Source organism: Lissotriton helveticus, chromosome 3_1 (assembly GCF_964261635.1).
Source record: "Lissotriton helveticus chromosome 3_1, aLisHel1.1, whole genome shotgun sequence".
In the NCBI taxonomy this organism is placed as follows: Eukaryota; Metazoa; Chordata; class Amphibia; order Caudata; family Salamandridae; genus Lissotriton; species Lissotriton helveticus.
The window spans coordinates 158,259,864-158,280,819 of NC_136061.1; the positions used below are offsets into that span (position 1 = coordinate 158,259,864).

A 20,956-nucleotide genomic window follows, 5' to 3' on the forward strand; every position below is an offset into this window, starting at 1 on the left:
GTCAACTGGTTGAGCCATGACGGCACAGGAACGTAGAAAAACAAAGTAAACTTTGTAGCACAACTGGGTAGTAATTCAAGGAAACCGTTTTAGAACGATTCAAGCTTGAAAAGACCTATTTCAAAAATAGGTAGGTTTTCCGACACCGCCGCTTTCCGGAAACGACAGTGAAGTGTCAAGGATTGAATGATATACTACTTGAGTGCCATGATATAAGACCGACAACGTTGGGCGCCATGTAGCGGGAATTCCGTTCTCCTACAGAACTGTGCATAGAGATTCGGAACCTCCGTGAATTAGGGTGCCCCAAAACTCACCTCAGGACCCAAAATCCCCTTACCGAGCTAGCTACAGTGTCTCATTGGTAAGTATAACTTCCCAATGTTTAGACAGACCAGAACATGAACTTAGAATACCTCAGGCATCGTGGAACACATGAACACTCTTTCGTTATGCAATCATTTCAAACCAGAACGTGGAGTAAAAGAGGACACGTGCATATTTGAAATATTTATTTACTAATGCAGGGTTCTCAAACGCAGTATCTTAGATAATACAAGCAAACATATTATCAACAGCAGAGTTATCAGCATAGTTAACAGTCCATAAAATGCGAAAGGTGATAGCATGCTAATATGCTTAAATGAATAGGCTTTAGCAACACCTGATTCTCACCCTCCCTAACTAGCATAGAATATTATTATCTATGAAGGTCTCATTGGGTTTTAGCAGGGTGGGCCCATACCTCAAAATCTCAGTGGCAGAGGATCACATCATCTTCCACCAGCTCTCTGCATGCGAAGCACCATCAAGTGTCTAACGTGTGCTCTCCGCAAAGCAATATAAAATGCGCACAAAGCCCGAATTTGGCAGCAGCTGCATTCATGTTATGTCTAGAAAGGAGCGAAGATCAGACCTTACAACAACACTGTGTCGAGTTATCCTGGGAAACTTCAGCACTCACTGTGCAGACATATTTTACCAAACAAAGCTGATATCAGAGCAATAACATATTATTCTCATGTAAATCACAACGCTCTTCTAGGTTGAAAGCTAAAATAACAATTATGTGTCGTGTGCAAAAGCAGCAAAAGGAAAAATGGCGTTTAAACACTTTAATAAGCTCACGCTAACTTAACACGGTATATAGGTAAGCAGTATCTATATGACAAGGTAGACTCAACACTGGAGAAAATGAAGGACACTGATACAGCCAAATCTATGGGTGCTCTACAATCCACCCAAGCTAGAGGCTCCTTTTGTCGCTCCTTCTATAGAGGAGGCTCCAAACAAGCTGGAGCAGACAATTCAGCTTCCTTTAAATCCAATACACAAACATCCTTAGCAAAGGATATTTTAGAGGAGGCTATAGAGTCAACAACAATAGGGGAAGAGGTCGAGGGAATAACAATAATCGAACCTCTTCCACCACAAAACAGTGACTTTCCTCTGCTCCCCCAACAGCATTCCACTCCTGTGGGGGGCAGACTACCACAGTTCCTACCTGTCCGGAATTCCATCACAACAGATAAGTGGGTAAGACAAATTATCCAGTATGGCTACTGCCTCGAACTTACAGCTACCCCTCCACACATACCACCCAAACAGCGTCCAATGTCTGCAGAACATCTTATGCTGCTCAAACAAGAAGTTCTATCACTTCTTCAGAAAAACGCAATAGAAATGGTTCCTTTAAAACATCAAGGAACAGGGGTTTACTCGCTGTATTTCCTAATACCCAAAAAGGACGGGACACTAAGACCAATTCTCGACCTCAGGCCCCTCAATCGCTATGTACACTCAGATCATTTTTATATGATCACTTTACAACAAGTGCTCCCATTGTTGCAACAAGGTGACTTCCTAACAACACTAGATCTAAAGAACGCCTACTTCCACATTCCTATACATCCTTCTCACAGGAAGTATCTAAGGTTTGTACTGGAAGGACAGCATTATCAGTTCAAAGTCCTTCCATTCGGGGTCACAACTGCACCAAGAGTGTTCACAAAGTGCCTAGCAGTAGTAGCAGCACATCTCAGAAGACAACATATATATGTCTTCCCATATCTAGACGATTGGCTCATAAAAGCCAAGTCATTCAATCAGTGTGTCCAACACACATCTCGGACAATTCAAACATTGCACGACTTGGGGTTCACAATCAACTACACCAAGTCGCATCTGCAGCCCTCTCAAGTACATCAATATCTAGGGGCTACCATAAACACGTCTACAGCTCTAGCGTATCCCAGTCCAGCAAGGATACAGAGCATTCAAGCCTTAGTCACAAAATTTCGACATCAACACTCTCTCCCAGCCAGAGTGTTCATGAGACTAATAGTCATGATGGCATCTTACATTTTTATTGTACCGTATGCAAGACTGCAAATGCGTCCGTTACAAGAATGTCTAGCACAACAGTGGAACCAGGCTCAAGGACAACTGACAGACCTGGTGTTGGTGGACAACCGCACACATCGCTCTCTGCAGTGGTGGAACATCAAAAACTTGACAAAAGGGCGGCCGTTCCTCGAACCTGTTCCACAAATAGTACTTACAGCAGACTCATCTCTCACAGGATGGGGAGCCCATCTCCGACATCATACAACTCCGGGGCAATGGACCACTCAACAAAAAGCACTCCATATGAACCACCTGGAGCAGCTAGCAATATTCCTAGCGCTCAAAACGTTCCAAGTACAAAACAAAGCTGTCTTAATCCGGAAGGACAACATGACAGCCATGTACTATATACAACAAGCATTTGCAATTATTATTATTATTATTATTAAATGGAATTTGTAGAGCGCGCTGACACCATGAGTTTCCTGGCGCTATGGGACATCGAATTCCGGGACTGAGGTAAAGTGCAGGGTTAGCAGAGTGAGGGAAAGAGGAAAGTTTTAAGCAACTTCCTAAAATGAAGGAGGGAGCAGCTTGATTTGATGTTCAAGGGAAGGGAGTTCCAGAATTTCGGAGCCAAGAAGGCAAATCTTCGTCCGCCAAATTTGTTAGTTCTAGTTTTGGGTGTGGTAAGTGATTTTTGATAGGTGGAACGAAGATTGCGATTTGGACAGTAGGGAGTGATGAGGGAACTCAGGAAGGCAGGGCTAGGGCAGTTGAGGGCTTTATACGTGAGGCAGCCCAGTTTGAAAGCTACCCTTTGTTCCATTGGTAACCAGTGAAGTTTGTGCAACATGGGTTTGGCAGATTGCCATTTTGGGGATTTAAAGATGATCCGGGCTGCCTGATTTTGCACCACTTGAAGGCGGTGAAGGAGGGTTTTTGGGAGTCCGTGATAGATGCAGTTGGAAAAGTCCAAACGGGAGAGCACAAGGGAAATGATAACCTGGGTCAAGGCAGGTGTGGGAAGTAGGTGGCTGACCTTCCGGATCTTTCTGAGCTGGAAGGAGCAGGATGAGATCACAGAGCTGATGTGAGGTCGGAGGGAGAGTTCGGCGTCAATAATTACGCCGAGACTTTTTACAGAGGTGGAAGGGGTCGGCGGGGGGCCCAGTTCGGGAGGCCAGAACTGGGTATCCCAAACAGAGAGGCTGGAGCCCGGGAGAAGGAGCTCGGTTTTCCCGGGATTCAGCTTCAATTGGTTGGAGTACATCCAATCTTGGATATGAAGCAGAATGAAAATTGTCTATTGCATTAGGAGAATTGAGTGGGAAAATAATCTGCAAATCGTCGGCGTAATTAAAGACTGTAATGTCCCAGTTACGGAGTGAATGGAGTAGGGGCCGGAGGTACAAATTAAACAAAAAAGGTGACAGGGAGGAGCCCTGGGGGACTCCGCAGGTTGTGGGGGTTTTGGGTACTGTGTAGGGCCCCAGGCGGACGGCTTGGGATCTGTCAGACAGAAAAGACCGGATCCAGCTGAGGGCAGAATCCTGGATGCCAGCCTGTTCGACACGGTTGAGCAAGATGTTATGGTCAACCGCGTCGAACGCGGCTGAGAGATCCAGGAGAACAAGAGCCTGGGGGATTCCTGAATCAGCATTTTTCCTCAGTGTGTCGAGAACAGCAAGGATAACGGCCTCAGTGTTGAATGAAGGCCTGAAGCCGGCCTGATTAGGCTCCAGATAGCAGGAGGACTCAATGAAATTGGAGAGGCATCTGGTGACATGTGTCTCGAGAAGTTTTGAAAAATAAGGCAGAAGCGATATGGGGCGATAATTGGAAAGTTCCGCTGGGTCCGCGCCAGGTTTTTTTAGTAGCGGGACAGGGATGACTTCTTTGAAGGATCTCGGGACAGTGCCTATGCTGAGTGAGCTGTTCAAAAGAGGTAATATGCATTCAGGAAAAGAGTGACATACTCTACGCAGGACTGAGGGTGGGCAGCCATCATTCGGGGAACCTGATTTTAACCGGGATGCGAGCTGTACTAGGGAGATGGCGTTGATGGGGGGAAATTCAGTGAAGACAGAGGAATTGTTAGAGGAAGATTCCAGGGGGGGTGATCTGAGGGACAGTGGAGATCGATGCCTTGATTTTATTGATTTTTTCAACGAAAAAAAGGTTGAGAGCGTCACAGGTTGCTAGGGTGGGAGTCTGGCCTGGGAGGGTTCTATCGTCGGATGTCAATTCATTCATAATTTTGAAAATTTCTTTGGCTTTGTTGTCCGAGGAGGAGATTCTATCCGAGAAATGAGTAGATATGGCAGAGACTATGGCCATTTTATAGTCTCTGCGAGCTGAGATGTATAGTGATCTGGCTAGTTCGGAGTAATTGCGTCTCCATGCCCTTTCAGATTGACGTACCTTCAATTTCAGTTTTTTGAGGTCGTCCGAGAACCATCTGTGGGAATTTTGATGTCTGGTCGGGGGGAATTTAATGAGGGGGGCGAATTTGTCACTGGCTGACTGCAGCCAGAGGGAAATGTCGTTTTCGAGTTTGTCCACGTTGGAGCCTAGTATACAGGCAGGGCGAGTGTCTGATAGGTTCGTAAGAAATCCTTCAGCGTCATAGGCATTCCATTTGCGGGATAGACCTCCAGCCATCAATGAGATGGGGGGTTTGCCACTGATCGTAAGAGTGGTGTCTATTAAATGGTGGTCTGACCAAGTGCAGGGTAAAACAGAAGGGGGGGAGAGAGTGAGATTTTGGGTCCATATTTGGTCTAAAATGTGACCCTTGATGTGTGTGGGCAAAGTAATTTGTTGAGACAGATTGAGACTGGTGAGGCCCTCAAAAAACTCCGAGGCATGAGGTCCGGCCTTGATGTCATTGAACCAGTAATTGAAGTCGCCAAATAGGGCGAAACTAGGATGGGAAGTGAGGAGGTTAATCAACTGCTCAGATAGAGTGGCTGCGAAAGTTGGCATCGGTTGGGGGGGACGATAGAGAAGAAGGAAAGTTAAGGCCCCACTATCCATGTTTAAGCTGAATATGAGGTTGTCGACTCCCAAAAGGGAGATGGATGAGGTGGAAGTGGAGTTCAGGTGTTTGGAGATTATGGCTGCTACCCCGCCCCCTGGGCGATTTCCTGGCCGATCGGCGCGGAGGATGTAGTAGTCTGGGGGGAGGGCAGCCAGGATATCCGGGAGTGAGTCCGCCGTCAGCCAAGTTTCAGTAAGCAGGAGGACGTCGGGTTTTTCATTAGAAAGAAGGATGAAAATATTGATGTGATGTTTTACTAGGGAGCGAGTATTTAAATAGAGGACTCTGATGGTGGTATTGCTCTGAGTAGGCTGACTGGAAGAGACGACCGAATCGGTGGGTTACCGGTCAGGTTGGGCAATGTCGGCCATGAGTATGCGTCTGATGGTAGAAGGGGGTGGTGTGAGGTTGGGAGACTGTAAGTCTCGTAAGGAGGAGGCCGAATATGTGATAATATGGCCAGCCTGGCTGGTCCCTGGCCCCGGTCTGGCGCGGACGGGCGCAGACGTGCTTGCCTTAGGCGCGCCTTCGGCGCGCCCGCCTCGCTCGTCCGCTGCGCTTCCTAAAATGGCACATTTTTATGGGTGCCGGAAGAAGGCAAGTGGGGGGCGTGGCCTAAAAAGGGGCGTGGCCAGCGATCTCGCCGGTGATGGCGGCGGGGAGTTTCCCTTTCCCCAGAGTCCTGTAACAGCGCTCAGTCCGCTGACAGGAAGAGATTGTGGCCCCATGAGGAGCAGGTAATGCAGCAAGTGAGAGATAAAACAATTTTAAAAATAAGTGCAAAGATTGGCCTACTCCCGGCTTTCCGCCTCAGGAGGATTGATGTCACAGCCGCGCTCGTAGTCAGCGAGGCTTAAGTAATGGGGGCGGGGGCGTGGCCTAAAAAGGGGCGTGGCCAGCGATCTCGCCGGTGATGGCGGCGGGGAGTTTCCCTTTCCCCAGAGTCCCGTAACAGCGCTCAGTCCGCTGACAGGAAGAGATTGTGGCCCCAAGAGGAGCAGGTAATGCAGCAAGTGAGAGATAAAACAATTTTAAAAATAAGTGCAAAGATTGGCCTACTCCCGGCTTTCCGCCTCAGGAGGATTGATGTCACAGCCGCGCTCGTAGTCAGCGAGGCTTAAGTAATGGGGGCGGGGGCGTGGCCTAAAAAGGGGCGTGGCCAGCGATCTCGCCGGTGATGGCGGCGGGGAGTTTCCCTTTCCCCAGAGTCCCGTAACAGCGCTCAGTCCGCTGACAGGAAGAGATTGTGGCCCCAAGAGGAGCAGGTAATGCAGCAAGTGAGAGCAATGCAATAGGTCTCGCATTAGGAAAGTGTGAGCTATTGGTATTGTAAATGACACATTTTTTTAATGTGTTGGCTTTGAAAATATATAAGTTAATAGCATTGTTATTCACAAAGCCAATAGATTACACTTTCCTAATGCGAGTCCTATTGTCTATGGCAATGCTTATTGATAGCAAGCAAGGACAGTGCTGTTGTGGTGCTGAGTGATGATGTGGTGGTGTATTAGAGTGATGTGGTGGTGTATTAGAGTGATGTGGTGGTGGTGTCCTAGAGTGATGTGGTGGTGTCCTAGAGTGATGTGGTGGTGTCCTAGAGTGATGTGGTGGTGTCCCCGAGTGGTGTGGTGGTGTCCCCGAGTGGTGTGGTGGTGTCCCCGAGTGATGTGGTGGTGTCCCCGAGTGAGGTGGTGGTGTCCCCGATTGATGTGGTGGTGTCCCCGATTGATGTGGTGGTGTCCCGATTGATGTGGTGGTGTCCCCGAGTGATGTGGTGGTGTCCCCGAGTGGTGCCCCCGAGTGATGTGGTGGTGTCCCCGAGTGATGTGGTGGTGTCCCCGAGTGATGTGGTGGTGTCCCCGAGTGATGTGGTGGTGTCCCCGAGTGATGTGGTGGTGTCCCCGAGTGATGTGGTGGTGTCCCCGAGTGATGTGGTGGTGTCCCCGAGTGATGTGGTGGTGTTCCCGAGTGATATGGTGGTGTTCCCGAGTGATGTGGTGGTGTTCCCGAGTGATGTGGTGGTGTTCCCGAGTGATGTGGTGATGTCCCCGAGTGATGTGGTGGTGTCCCCGAGTGATGTGGTGGTGTCCCCGAGTGGTGTGGTGGTGTCCCCGAGTGGTGTGGTGGTGTCCCCGAGTGGTGTGGTGGTGTCCCCGAGTGGTGTGGTGGTGCCCCCGAGTGATGTGGTGGTGCCCCTGAGTGATGTGGTGGTGCCCCTGAGTGGTGCCCCTGAGTGATGCCCCTGAGTGATGTGGTGGTGCCCCTGAGTGATGTGGTGGTGCCCCTGAGTGATGTGGTGGTGCCCCTGAGTGATGTGGTGGTGCCCCTGAGTGATGTGGTGGTGCCCCTGAGTGATGTGGTGGTGCCCCTGAGTGGTGCCCCTGAGTGATGTGGTGGTGTCCCTGAGTGATGTGGTGGTGTCCCTGAGTGATGTGGTGGTGTCCCCGAGTGATGTGGTGGTGTCCCCGAGTGATGTGGTGGTGTCCCTGAGGAATATATGACCTTTTTTCCGCATACAAATACCCCGCATACCAACACTCCGCAAAAATTATTCTGCATATGCTCACTCCGCAAATTTTTACAAAGAATATACATTTACCACGCATGCCTTTACAACGCAAAGGCATGCATGTTAAAGGTATACTCATTGTAAAAGTTTTTAATGTAAGTGAGAGTACCCTACCCTACTCTACCCCCTAATGTAGTACCCCTGCACCACCCACCCTCGACACAGTCCTTTTCCTACATTTACAAACCCCAGCACGGCCCCCCAACACTACCATAAAGCACTTTTCTTCCCTACACAAACACTACCTTAATACACTACCCCAGCATGACACTACACTACACAAACACTACAACACTACCCTAAACCCTAATACACTACCCCCAGCATGACCCTACACTACACAAACACTACAACACTACCCTAAACCCTAAAACACTACACAAACACTACAACACTACCCTAAACCCTAATAGACTACCCCCAGCATGACCCTACACTACACAAACTCTACAACACTACCCTAAACCACTACCCCCAGCATTACCCTATACTACACAAACAGAACAACAGTACCCTAAACCCTAATACACTACCCCCCGCGTGACCCTACACTACACAAACACTACAACACTACCCTAAACCCTAATACACTACCCCCAGCATGACCCTACACTACACAAACTCTACACCACTACCCTAAACCAATACCCCCAGCATGACCCTACACTACACAAACACTACAACACTACCCTAAACCCTACTACACTACCTCCAGCATGACCCTTCACTACACAAACACTACAACACTACCCTAAACCCTAAAACACTTACACAAACACTACAACACTACCCTAAACCCTAATACACTACCCCCAGCATTACCCTATACTACACAAACCGAACAATAGTACCCCAAATCCTAATACACTACCCCCAGCGTGACCCTACACTACACAAACACTACAACACTACCCTAAACCCTAATACACTACCCCCAGCATGACCCTACACTACACAAACTCTACAACACTACCCTAACCCCTAATACACTACCCCCAGCATTACCCTACACTACACAAACAATACAACAGTACCCTAAACCCTAATACACTACCCCCAGCATGACACTACACAAACTCTACAACACTACTCTAAACGCTAATACACTACCCCCAGCATGGCCCTACACTACACAAACACTACAACCCTACCCTAAAACACTACACAAACACTACAACAATACCCTAAACCCTAATACACTACCCCCAGCGTGACCCTACACTAAACAACCACCACAACACTACACTACACTACACAATCACTACCCCAGCACAACCCCCCACCAAAAAAAAACCAAAAAAACCCTTACCTCTCTCTCATCGTGGTTCCACTCTCCTCCGGGTTCCATCCATTTTTTTTTTCACAACGAAAGTGCATTTACCATACATGCCTTTACAACAAAAATCGTTGTTAAGGCGTGCGTGGTAAATGTACACGCGTTATGAAAAAATGCGGCGTGACGATATACGAGGTCAAAGACCTCGCGGAGTAATGGTATGCGGGGTCAAGGTCCGCGGAGTAACAGAATCGGAGTAAACGTTGATTACCGTCCCTGAGTGATGTGGTGGTGTCCCCGAGTGATGTGGTGGTGTCCCCGAGTGATGTGGTGGTGTCCCTGAGTGATGTGGTGGTGCCCGTGAGTGTTGTCCCTGAGTGATGTGGTGGTGTCCCTGAGTGATGTGGTTGTGTCCCTGAGTGATGTGGTGGTGTCCCTGAGTGATGTGGTGGTGCCCCTGAGTGATGTGGTGGTGTCCCCAGTGATGTGGTGGTGTCCCCGAGTGATGTGGTGGTGTCCCCGAGTGATGTGGTGGTGTCCCCGAGTGGTGTGGTGGTGTCCCCGAGTGATGTGGTGATGTCCCCGAGTGATGTGGTGGTGCCCCCGAGTGATGTGGTGGTGCCCCCGAGTGATGTGGTGGTGCCCCCGAGTGATGTGGTGGTGCCCCCGAGTGATGTGGTGGTGCCCCCGAGTGATGTGGTGGTGCCCCCGAGTGATGTGGTGGTGTCCCCCGAGTGATGTGGTGGTGTCCCCGAGTGATGTGGTGGTGCCCGTGAGTGTTGCCGCCCCTGAGTGATGTGGTGGTGCCCGTGAGTGGTGCCCCGGAGTGATGTGGTGGTGTCCCCGAGTGATGTGGTGGTGTCCCCGAGTGGTGCCCCTGAGTGATGTGGTGGTGCCCCTGAGTGATGTGGTGGTGCCCCCGAGTGATGTGGTGGTGCCCCCGAGTGATGTGGTGGTGCCCCCGAGTGATGTGGTGGTGCCCCCGAGTGATGTGGTGGTGCCCCCGAGTGATGTGGTGGTGCCCCCGAGTGATGTGTTGGTGTCCCCGAGTGATGTGGTGGTGTCCCCGAGTGATGTGGTGGTGTCCCCGAGTGATGTGGTGGTGCCCCCGAGTGATGTGGTGGTGCCCCCGAGTGATGTGGTGGTGCCCCCGAGTGATGTGGTGGTGCCCCCGAGTGATGTGGTGGTGCCCCCGAGTGATGTGGTGGTGTCCCCGAGTGATGAGTGATTTGGTGGTGTTCCCGAGTGATGTGGTGGTGTTCCCGAGTGATGTGGTGGTGTTCCCGAGTGACTTGGTGGTGCCCCTGAGTGATGTGGTGGTGCCCCTGAGTGATGTGGTGGTGCCCCTGAGTGATGTGGTGGTGCCCCTGAGTGATGTGGTGGTGCCCCTGAGTGATGTGGTGGTGCCCGTGGGTGGTGCCCCTGAGTGATGTGGTGGTGTCCCCGAGTGATGTGGTGGTGTCCCCGAGTGATGTGGTGGTGTCCCCGAGTGATGTGGTGGTGTCCCCGAGTGATGTGGTGGTATCCCCGAGTGATGTGGTGGTGCCCGTGAGTGGTGCCCCTGAGTGATCTGGTGGTGCCCCCGAGTGATGTGGTGGTGTCCCCGAGTGATGTGGTGGTGCCCATGAGTGGTGCCCCTGAGTGATGTGGTGGTGCCCCTGAGTGATGTGGTGGTGCCCCGAGTGATGTGGTGGTGCCCCTGAGTGATGTGGTGGTGCCCCTGAGTGATGTGGTCGTGCTCCTGAGTGATGTGGTCGTGCTCCTGAGTGATGTGGTCGTGCTCCTGAGTGATGTGGTGGTGTCCCCGAGTGATGTGGTTGTGTCCCCGTGTGATGTGGTGGTGTCCCCGAGTGATGTGGTGGTGTCCCCGAGTGGTGCCCCTGAGTGATGTGGTGGTGTCCCCGAGTGATGTGGTGGTGTCCCCGAGTGGTGCCCCAGAGTGAGGTTGTGGTGTCCCCTAGTGATGTGGCGGTGTCCCCGAGTGATGTGGTGGTGTCCCCGAGTGATGTGGTGGTGTCCCTGAGTGATGTGGTGGTGCCCCTGAGTCATGTGGTGGTGCCCGGGGTTGGTGCCCCTGAGTGATGTGGTGTCCCCGAGTGATGTGGTGGTGTCCCTGAGTGAGTGATGTGGTGGTGTCCCCGAGTGAGTGATGTGGTGGTGTCCCCGAGTGAGTGATGTGGTGGTGTCCCCGAGTGATGTGGTGGTGTCCCCGAGTGAGTGATGTGGTGGTGTCCCCGAGTGAGTGATGTGGTGGTGTCCCCGAGTGAGTGATGTGGTGGTGTCCCTGAGTGAGTGATGTGGTGGTGTCCCTGAGTGAGTGATGTGGTGGTGTCCCCGAGTGAGTGATGTGGTGGTGCCCCCGAGTGAGTGATGTGGTGGTGTCCCCGAGTGAGTGATGTGGTGGTGTCCCCGAGTGAGTGATGTGGTGGTGTCCCCGAGTGATTGATGTGGTGGTGTCCCCGAGTGAGTGATGTGGTGGTGTCCCCGAGTGAGTGATGTGGTGGTGTCCCCGAGTGATGTGGTGGTGTCCCCGAGTGATGTGGTGGTGTCCCCGAGTGATGTGGTGGTGTCCCCGAGTGATGTGGTGGTGTCCCCGAGTGATGTGGTGGTGCCCCCGAGTGATCTGGTGGTGCCCCCGAGTGATCTGGTGGTGTCCCCCAGTGATGTGGTGGTGTCCCCGAGTGATGTGGTGGTGTCCCCGAGTGATGTGGTGGTGTCCCCGAGTGATGTGGTGGTGTCCCCGAGTGATGTGGTGGTGTCCCCGAGTGATGTGGTGGTGCCCCCGAGTGATGTGGTGGTGCCCCCGAGTGATGTGGTGGTGCCCCCGAGTGATGTGGTGTCCCCGAGTGATGTGGTGGTGTCCCCGAGTGAGTGATGTGGTGGTGTCCCCGAGTGAGTGATGTGGTGGTGTCCCCGAGTGAGTGATGTGGTGGTGTCCCCGAGTGAGTGATGTGGTGGTGTCCCCGAGTGAGTGATGTGGTGGTGTCCCCGAGTGAGTGATGTGGTGGTGTCTCCGAGTGATGTGGTGGTGTCCCCGAGTGATGTGGTTGTGTCCCTGAGTGATGTGGATGTGTCCCTGAGTGATGTGGTTGTGTTGGTGGTGTACACCAACCTAAAATTAACAGAGAGTCAAGAAACAAACAATGTACCCAAATATAGATGCAAAGGAAATAGTTATTAAACTATACGAGTTCCCATCAGTCTACCATCGAGACCGCCCTTCATCATCTGGGATCTCTTGTGCATAAATCCTGTCACATTCAGGGGTAAAAAACCTGTGCTGGCAGATGACTACGCCAGGCGCAGGAAAAACCACAGTATTGTTTACAGATGTGAAACAGAATGGCGTGTCTGGTGGGAAACTGAATAGCAGTGCTTAGAAAAAAAGTGTATTGTGAAAAGAAAGAGAAAAGGCTCTAAAATTAGGTAGTGATCGGGAAAACAATTTTAATAGACACCCTCACACTCCTAAATCAATAAAAACAGTGCAAAAGTGGTTTAACAAATAACCACTAAAGATGTAAGGTCGACATGTTTCTGCAGACACACGGAGTCTAGCGATCTCCTGCTGCTTCTTCGGGACCATTAATGCTACTGCTAGAACAAAATAACATAAACCATATCACCTGAAAGTGTATGTATAATCATCTTCTCATCCTATGATTAGGGGAGAAAATAAGGATATAAGGGTACAGAGTCATGAATGCAGATAAAAAATTTTTTTAAACATGCACATTGTGCCAACGTTATTATGTGCTAGTCATAAGCTATTATTGCCCAGCACTTAAACCATCAAAATCAGTCACAAATCACCAATTCAGCAAATTTGTAGGTTAAAGTTCACTCACCCACTTGATGGGAAGGAACAACTCCACCTCACCTGGCACGAGCTCAGGTTAATGGATGCACCGCACTAGAAAAAGACAACAAATAAAAAGATGTATCTACATCTAAATATGTTCCTAAACTGACCAGTTTAAGCATGTGCCGCACCAAGCGTCACATTCCTGCCAGTGCCAGGAAACATCACCTAGTCACTATAGCTGTTTATTGTAAATAGATAGTTACAGGTCGATCGGCTCAGAAGCTGAAAAAATCACCGACCCCTATCTCACACACATGCATGCTCATTGCCTTACCTCTCCGTCGGTGCACCGGTCGTCCCTCTAAGCTCTATCGTAGGGAGGAACCGAACCGGTGCACCGGCGAGGTAGAAAAGCCTCTCTCACTTCCGCAATCGGAGCGCGACGTGTCCCGACGCGCCTTGTGCGTAGTGACGTCAAGCGCTCTCTCCATGGTAGATGCGCTGTTGGTAACGGGAAATGTAGTTCCCGAAATCATTGTTTATCGCGCTACTGCCTCTCTTGCTCTCGCGCACAATGCGGGCTTAGAGCGTCAATCTTACAGACGTACTTCTACTAATAGACACCTTGTTTGTGCCGGGGAATATATTCTCTTGCTGCTGAATCGAAAAAGGGACGTCAGTGAAACAAGAATGGGGATAGTTCAAATGTCATTGAAATTGATCATTTCATTACCCTTAGTATTTTTTAATCATTTTATACATAAGGAGACGATCAGTGTCCGCCCTCTTATGACGCAAGTTAAAGAAGGCCGAAAAACGTAAGTATCAACAATATCCCCGCTCTTTCGTTCGTTCAATAAGAGACAAATGGACATGGTGATAACCATACTCTGCTAGTCATCCCTCCATATGGACATATGAAGACCAACTCGTCCTCTGGACCAAACCATAGTGAACTCGCTATACGTGTTGGTGGTGTCCCTGAGTGATGTGCTTGTGTTGGTGGTGTCCCTGAGTGATGTGGTGGTGTCCCTGAGTCATGTGGTGGTGTCCCTGAGTCATGTGGTGGTGTCCCTGAGTCATGTAGTGGTGCCCGGGGTTGGTGCCCCTGAGTGATGTGGTGTCCCCGAGTGATGTGGTGGTGTCCCCGAGTGGTGCCCCTGAGTGATGTGGTGGTGTCTCCGAGTGGTGCCCCTGAGTGATGTGGTGGTGTCCCCGAGTGATGTGGTGGTGTCCCCGAGTGATGTGGTGGTGTCCCCGAGTGATGTGGTGGTGTCCCCGAGTGATGTGGTGGTGTCCCCGAGTGATGTGGTGGTGCCCCCGAGTGAGTGATGTGGTGGTGTCCCCGAGTGAGTGATGTGGTGGTGTCCCCGAGTGAGTGATGTGGTGATGTCCCCGAGTGATGTGGTGGTGTCTCCGAGTGATGTGGTGGTGTCCCCGAGTGATGTGGTGGTGTCCCCGAGTGATGTGGTGGTGTCCCTGAGTGATGTGGTTGTGTTGGTGGTGTCCCTGAGTGATGTGGTGGTGTCCCCGAGTGATGTGGTTGTGTCCCCGAGTGATGTGGATGTGTCCCTGAGTGATGTGGTTGTGTTGGTGGTGTCCCTGAGTGATGTGGTTGTGTTGGTGGTGTCCCTGAGTGATGTGGTTGTGTTGGTGGTGTCCCTGAGTGATGTGGTGGTGTCCCTGAGTGATGTGGTGGTGTCCCCGAGTGATGTGGTGGTGTCCCCGAGTGATGTGGTGGTGTCCCCGAGTGATGTGGTGGTGTCCCCGAGTGATGTGGTGGTGTCCCCGAGTGATGTGGTGGTGTCCCCGAGTGATGTGGTGGTGCCCCCAAGTGATATGGTGGTGCCCCCGAGTGAGTGATGTGGTGGTGTCCCCGAGTGAGTGATGTGGTGGTGTCCCCGAGTGAGTGATGTGGTGGTGTCCCCGAGTGAGTGATGTGGTGGTGTCCCCGAGTGAGTGATGTGGTGGTGTCCCCGAGTGAGTGATGTGGTGGTGTCCCCGAGTGAGTGATGTGGTGGTGTCCCCGAGTGATGTGGTGGTGTCCCCGAGTGAGTGATGTGGTGGTGTTCCCGAGTGAGTGATGTGGTGGTGTTCCCGAGTGAGTGATGTGGTGGTGTTCCCGAGTGAGTGATGTGGTGGTGTCCCCGAGTGAGTGATGTGGTGGTGTCCCCGAGTGAGTGATGTGGTGATGTCCCCGAGTGATGTGGTGGTGTCCCCGAGTGATGTGGTGGTGCCCCCGAGTGATGTGGTGGAATCCCCGAGTGATGTGGTGGTGTCCCCGAGTGATGTGGTGGTGTCCCCGAGTGATGTGGTTGTGTCCCTGAGTGATGTGGTTGTGTTGGTGGTGTCCCTGAGTGATGTGGTTGTGTCCCTGAGTGGTGCCCCGGAGTAATGTGGTTGTGTCCCTGAGTGATGTGGTTGTGTCCCTGAGTGATGTGGTTGTGTCCCTGAGTGATGTGGTTGTGTCCCTGAGTGATGTGGTTGTGTCCCTGAGTGATGTGGTTGTGTCCCTGAGTGATGTGGTTGTGTCCCTGAGTGATGTGGCTGTGTCCCTGAGTGATGTGGTCGTGTCCCTGAGTGATGTGGTCGTGTCCCTGAGTGATGTGGTGGTGTCCCTGAGTGATGTGGTGGTGTCCCTGAGTAATGTGGTGGTGCCCCTGAGTGATGTAGTGGTGCCCTTGAGTGATGTGGTGGTGCCCTTGAGTGATGTGGTGGTGTCCCTGAGTGATGTGGTGCAGCAGCACAGAGACTGAAGCTAAGAACATGCAGGGTTGAATGCTACAAAGCGCGTTCAGTTTATCAAAGCACAGAATGACGGAGCCGGGAAAAAGCAAGGGGAAACAGGAAAACACAGGGCGAGTGTATAATGATAGAGGCAGCGAGGGCTGGGGCTTGGACAGCAATCAAGTACGGGGTCGAGAAGGCACTGAATGGGAGAACACGGAAAACACCTAGGGCCAAGGAAGGAAGATGCAAGCACACTGGAGAGCAGGCGGAGACAAGCTCTCGGCATTGCTGTGGCGGGGGAGCGGGAGCACATTCCTTTCAAGTCAGATGCGGGGGTGGGAAAGCGGCAGCCTTTGAAGTCTGATTGGGGGGGAGCGGCAGCCTTTGAAGTCTGATGCGAGGCACAGACAAATGGTGGTGTGTGACGTGGCTGGCGTTGTGCACGCACATAGCTCACATGAACTGTTTCTAATCCGCCGTTATGGTAGACTGTTCTTTTCCCCTTACTATTATCTCGCTGGCTCAGGCGAGACCTAAAAACAGGGGGGGACTCACTCTATACATCTGTCCCAGCTTGAACAGAACATTTAGAGCTGGGTCATTCCACATAACATATCTCTGTTAGCAGAACACCTTCCAGGAGTTCACAATCAGATAGCAGATCTGTTAAGTCCACAGACACAACAGATTCATGAATGGGAACTACATCCGCATGTTCTTCTACCATTCTTTCACAAGTGGCGTCATCCAGACATAGATCTGTTCGCCACACACGAAAACGCAAAATGCCCAACCTTCGCCGCCAGGTGTCCACACCCGCTGTCAAAGGGCAATGCGATATGGATGAACTGGTCAGGCAGATTTGTGTACGCTTTTCCGCCACTACCACTAATACCAATAATAATGCGCAAGCTACTACAACAGTCTCTCAAACTGATTTTAGTAGCTCCCACATGGGCAAGCCAACCGTGGTACATAACACTGCTAGAACTATCCCTATTTCCACAACAAAAACTACGTCTAACACCATCCATGCTAACAGAGAACCATGGAGAAATCAGACATCCAGATCCAAGCCAACTGAATCAGGCGATTTGGCTCCTGAAATTTTGGTTACCTTAACCTACCACCAGACTGTATGAATATCATTAAAGAAGCCAGGAGACCTACTACTAGAGGTTGTTATGCTGCTAAATGGAAAAGGTTTGCCATTTACTGCAACAATAACCAAATTGATCCTCTAGATTCTTCCATCCAAAATATCATTTGCTATCTTCTACATTTACAAAGATGTAACTTGGCATATTCATCTATTCGCCTACATCTTGCAGCAATTGCAGCATATTTACAAAATAGACATCTGTCTTTATTCAGAGTGCCTGCTATTAAAGCATTTATGGAAGGATTAAATAGAATAATTCCTCCCAGGTTACCACCCTCTCCAGTGTGGAACCTAAATATTGTTCTTACCAGGCTCATGGGACCCCCTTTTGAACCTTTACACAAATGTGAACTGCAGTTCCACACATGGAAAACAGCTTTTCTTGTGGCTATTACCTCTCTTAGGAGAGTTAGTGAAATTCAAGCTTTCACTATACAAGAACCATTTTTACAATTACACCGTAATAAAGTGGTTCTAAGAACTAATCCTAAATTCCTTCCAAAAGTTATTACCCCGTTCCATTTAAACAAATCTGTAGAGTTACCGGTGCTTTTCCAAAACCCAGACTCTGTGGCAGAAAGAGTTCTACACACCCTAGACGTTGAAAGAGCTCTTCTCTATTACATTTATAGAACCAAAGCATTACGCGAAACAAACAATTGTTTGTAGCTTTCTCTCCACCACATAAAGGCAACCCCATATCTAAAGCCGGAGTTGCAAGGTGGATTGTCAAATGCATTCAAATATGCTATCAAAAAGCAAAGCGTACACTAATAATTCCTCCTAGGGCACACTCCCCACGCAAACTAGGAGCATCTATGCCTTTCCTAGGGAACATTCCTCTAGAAGACCTATGTAAGGCAGCAACATGGTCTACAACAAATACTTTCACTAAACACTACTGTGTTGATGTGAAAGCCAAGCAGCAAGCTGCCGTAGGCCAAGCTGTCCTCAAAACTCTATTTCAAACTACTGCAACAGATACAGGCGACCACCGCTAGGGGAGATACTGCTATAATAAGCTATGCTCAGTGTGAGATCTGCAGCTCAATGCCTCGAACGGAAAATGCTACTTACCAGTATGCATCTGTTCTTGGCATGTAGAGCTGCAGAGTCTCAAACGCCCATCCGCCTCCCCGGGACCTGTATCTGTTCCAGTTCCATCTTAATTAGATATACACACATGGACATCTCTTCTTTCTTTCTACTAACTCCATCATTTCCCATCATGGCGAAAAACAATCTAAGGATGGAGCCGATGCCCATGCGCACTGTCGTCCAAAGGAGGAGTCACCTATCTCGTGACTACAAAGACTTCTTCCAAGACGACAATAACATGCAATCATCCGAGCCCAACACCAGGTGGCGATCTAATGCTCAGTGTGAGACTCTGCAGCTCTACATGCCAAGAATAGATGCATTCTAGGAAGTAGCAATTTCCTTATACTCCTTAGGAGCTCTTAGATGCTCTAAGCACAAGCCATGTAGCAACATCTCCTGCCTATGTTGACCCCTATTAACTGCTGCAGGTCTTTTTTTTAAGTATCCAGTATTGTTGCTTCCATCTTCTCTGCAGCTGTACTTTGTATTTACCCTTTTTTTATGAGGACATTTTCGCTGCATCAGTCTCATATTGTGAGTATTCCTTAAAAAAAGCACTGTTCCTTTAAAGAATGTGTTCTGTACATTCCCATTTACATCCCCTTTGTTTGTTTTTCACCATTATAAAGAGAAGATTTGCTATAGTATTTTAATTGCAACCTGGAGACTGGGTTCTAATCCCCTTTTTGGCACCTAACAAAAATCATGTGATTTGAGGAAAATCGTTATCACCATGAGCCTCAAACTGAATGTATTTAGTGTATATATATATATGTTAATTTGCAGATATTTTTTATACAAATACCTCCATATTTCCTTTCTTGTTCTGTGCCAGTTATGTTTCTGTTCCTTCATACATATAATGTGTAGAGAAACTTTGGTTTCAGCGACTTTCCTGAAATATTGATACTTGTAAAACTTCCAGGATGCTGCGTGCAACTAGCTTTTTAAAAATGTAATTCCTAAAATAAAATAAGAATTGAACAGAGTTATAAAACTAATCCAGTAAGTTTGCTCATTGAGTTATAAACACTTACAACCAACATGTGCTGTGATCTGAAGGCCACAAATTTGACCATAGTACAGGTTAATTGTCATCAAGTAGCGAGGCAGAAGTCTAATTTTACTATTTTCTTTGGCACAGCGCCAGCAGGTGGGTTCAATTAACCCGATTCATGTTTTCCTTTGCGTTTCTGCTGGCAGTAGTGTAGTGCTTCTCTCTGATCTGCCAGACTTCTATTGTGAAGATCCTCTGCTCAACCTTGTAAGGAGGGATTCTACTGCTTCCTGTGTGGATTTGATTCCAGAGATTGTCACTATGGGACATGTTGCACATTATTAATAACTACAGCTCAGTTCTGCTCCATATTACTATATAGAAACTTCACATTTGTACTTCTCAAGTAGCTGAAGGAAAAACACGCCTGTATATCTTTTTTAGGTCTTTGTAGAAAACAGTCTAGTTGTAGAGGCTCCCAAAAGCAAACCGAAGGCCAGGACTTTTACAGAAACCTCCTTGCTCTGAGGTTACAGTCCTGCAGGCAGGGAATCCAAAGTGGTCAGGTGTATTACCAAATTGGCACCTGACTCTAGAATTCACACTACTTATTTTGTTAGGGTTTACACCAGAGTTGAATGCCTTATGTTTGAGGCATCTAGGGTTACATTCTAGGGTGACCTCATGAAGGAACATAAGGATTTTTTAAAGGATCCCAGAGCATAGTGTGCAGAGGGCAGTGATACAAAATGTGTGGCATCTAGCAGTCTGTGAATTTGAGCGCTGGATTAAAATATATTGATGACTTTTGACTGATATTCACTTCTCTTTGTTTGTTTCTCCAGTTTGCTTACCCACCTGAACTGTCTGCCTGCCCTTGGTGATACACCGGAGGCTGAGGTTTTGAGAGAGAAGCATGTTCAAGGAATGACTTCTGATGGAAACATGTGGATTTACTGCGTGGTTCAATATGCCCAAGCTCTTCTTTCTCAGGGAAAGAAAGTAAAGATAATAAAACCTTTCACTGAAGAGCAGACCGAGGCGTGGGATCGGTAAGAAAGCAATCTGAATGAAATCGTACAATCTTTTGAATTATGACTGCTCAGTAAGAATAGTCCAGGAAAATGTTTTTTCATTTTACTATTTATCTTCCACTTTTTATTTTTTTTAGAATGGTTCAGTCTGTCGAGAGTCTCCAAAAGAAAGCAAAGAAATCACGAAGTGTAGAAATGTCTGCTTTCCAGCATCTTCTGCTTTTGGTGGGGATTCATCTCTTTAAGGTACTACCAGCTGTTCCACCAGGTGGTCTGTCCTGAATCACTTAAAAATATCGAATAGTTTAAGATTTTGTGTTTTAAGTGGCAGAATATGGAATGAAATAGTGAGCTGAATACATCGGTTTTCCTCTGTTACATGTGATATTTACCTTCACTCTGTAAGTTTAGGTTGTGCACATCTGTTGAGCATCAGTATACATCGTTTTATTTTTGAACTGAACTTTAAAAACAAAGAGCTCAGACTGACAATGTTGGTACATAAATACCACACTTCACATGCATAGAATTCACAATGAAGCATATTATACTATTCATTTCATTGCAACTTTTGAAATATAGGAATTTTAACAATCTTTAATAATTGCAAAAATAGAAGAAGTTAATTAGATTAAGGCAATTTCTAATAACTGAGTCATTGGGCCTAGGTAAGAACCCTGGAGTCCATTACAAGAAAAATATTCTTGCATGTATTCTGGGTTCTAGAGCTCTTTGGTATTTGTCCATCATGATTCGTAGATCGGATTTACTATTAATGCATGCTCGGCACGAACAAGATCTTTGTGTTTATCCTTGCCTTATTTGTGAAAAACAACGGATGGAAGAACTGCATTACCTGTCAGTGTCTGCTCAGAGTAGGCCCTGGTAGCAAC

The 20,956-nt window shown here is 48.9% G+C and overlaps 1 protein-coding gene across 2 annotated transcripts in view; it reads left to right on the forward strand.

Moving 5' to 3' along the window:
* MYBBP1A (MYB binding protein 1a) overlaps nucleotides 1-20,956 on the forward strand; it is a 678,288-nt gene that overhangs the window by 271,806 nt on the left and 385,526 nt on the right. For both annotated transcript variants that reach the window (XM_078679447.1, XM_078679448.1), the window contains exons 12-13: nucleotides 19,875-20,081; nucleotides 20,201-20,309. In XM_078679447.1, the coding sequence (XP_078535573.1) occupies nucleotides 19,875-20,081; nucleotides 20,201-20,309 (316 nt within the window). The remainder of the gene's footprint in view (nucleotides 1-19,874; nucleotides 20,082-20,200; nucleotides 20,310-20,956) is intronic.